Source organism: Gavialis gangeticus, unplaced genomic scaffold (genome assembly GCF_001723915.1).
Source record: "Gavialis gangeticus isolate Ggan-Ray unplaced genomic scaffold, GavGan_comp1, whole genome shotgun sequence".
NCBI classification, from domain to species: domain Eukaryota; kingdom Metazoa; phylum Chordata; order Crocodylia; family Gavialidae; genus Gavialis; species Gavialis gangeticus.
In genome coordinates this window covers 51806047-51807221 of record NW_017729030.1, presented here as the reverse complement: position 1 = coordinate 51807221, position 1175 = coordinate 51806047, and the positions used below count along the sequence as shown (strand labels likewise).

At 65.7% G+C, this 1175-nt stretch overlaps 1 protein-coding gene across 11 annotated transcripts in view; it reads left to right on the top strand.

Annotated features, from left to right (window-relative positions):
• Positions 1-457: 457 nt before the first annotated feature.
• Positions 458-1175, top strand: part of LRBA (LPS responsive beige-like anchor protein) — a 760533-nt gene continuing 759815 nt past the window's right edge. For 9 of the 11 annotated variants that reach the window (XM_019522192.1, XM_019522187.1, XM_019522186.1 and 6 more), the window contains exon 1: positions 458-775. In XM_019522192.1, the coding sequence (XP_019377737.1) occupies positions 566-775 (210 nt within the window). In that variant the 5' untranslated portion in view covers positions 458-565. The remainder of the gene's footprint in view (positions 776-1175) is intronic. The other 2 variants (XM_019522191.1, XM_019522190.1) reach the window with 1 other exon arrangement.

Below are 1175 nucleotides of genomic sequence, written 5' to 3'. Positions count from 1 at the left end.
CCCCTGAGTCTGCGCGGGCACCAGCCCCAACCCTGCCACCGCCCCCCGCCCCGCCCCGCCCCCGGCCGCGCAGGCGCACGGTTCGGTGCTGTCATGGCGGCAGCGTTTGCAGCCGGAGCAGCAGTGGCGGTGACAGCGCGGGGGCAGGAAGCCGCGCAGCTGGCGGCGTGAGGCAGCGGCTGGAAGGCGACGCGGTCTCCCCACCGCGGAGTACAGCTACAGCCGCAGCAGCTGCCGCCGCGGGGCGCTGCCCTCGCCGCCCTACCCTCCGCGGCCGGGTGAGTGGCACCTTCCTCGCACCTGCGAGCGGGCGGCGCCGCCTGTCTGCAGTCCCCTGCCCGCCCCTCGCTCTCCCCCTCGCTGCAAGTTGCGTGCTGAGAGGGGCAGCCCCGCGCCGGGCTGCGGGGAGCAGGCGGGGCTGGCCCCGGCTTAACTTGCGGGCACGTTTGACTTGTAGGACGCGAGGCGGGACCCCCTGCCCGCCGCACCTGCGCGGCGCCCGGGCGGGAGCGAGCGGAGAAGCGGCAGGAGCCCGCCCCGCCCCGGGCGGCAGCGCGGCCGCGCCATGGCAAGCGAGGACAAGCAAGTTGCTCAGCCAACAGGTGACGATGGAGGAGGAGGCGGCGGCGGCCGGGCGGGCGCGGGGAGCACGCTGCAGCCGCTGCACCCGGCAGTGCCCATCCGAGGCATCCGCATGAAATTCGCCGTGCTGGCGGGGCTGGTGGAAGTGGGGGAAGTGTCCAACCGGGACATCGTGGAAACTGTGTTTAACCTGGTAAGCTCTCGGGTGAAAGGGAGAGTGCCTGTCACCTTCACCCTCGAGTATTTTACTTTTCTTCCCTCCCTGTTTGTTTGTTTGTTCGTTCCAGTTCTTCACACATCCTTAGTCCTAGGGGTTTGGGGTTCTTTGGGGCTTCCAACTCTGGTAGGTCTTTCAAGCCAAGAGAGCAAAAGAAAAACAAACTGAAATGTGTTAATTTGCACCCTGGCTGTGGGAAATTTAAGGAGGGTGTGATGTGAGCCCCCCGTATAAGATGAGAACCTGTAAGAATTGAACATTGTAACCTGGGGGGGGGCTCAAATCAGATTCCTCCTTCACTTAGGTGGACTTGTTAATTGATGAACTGATTTAACTTTTGTTTGCAGCCCCCCCCCCCCCCCCCCCCCCCCCCACA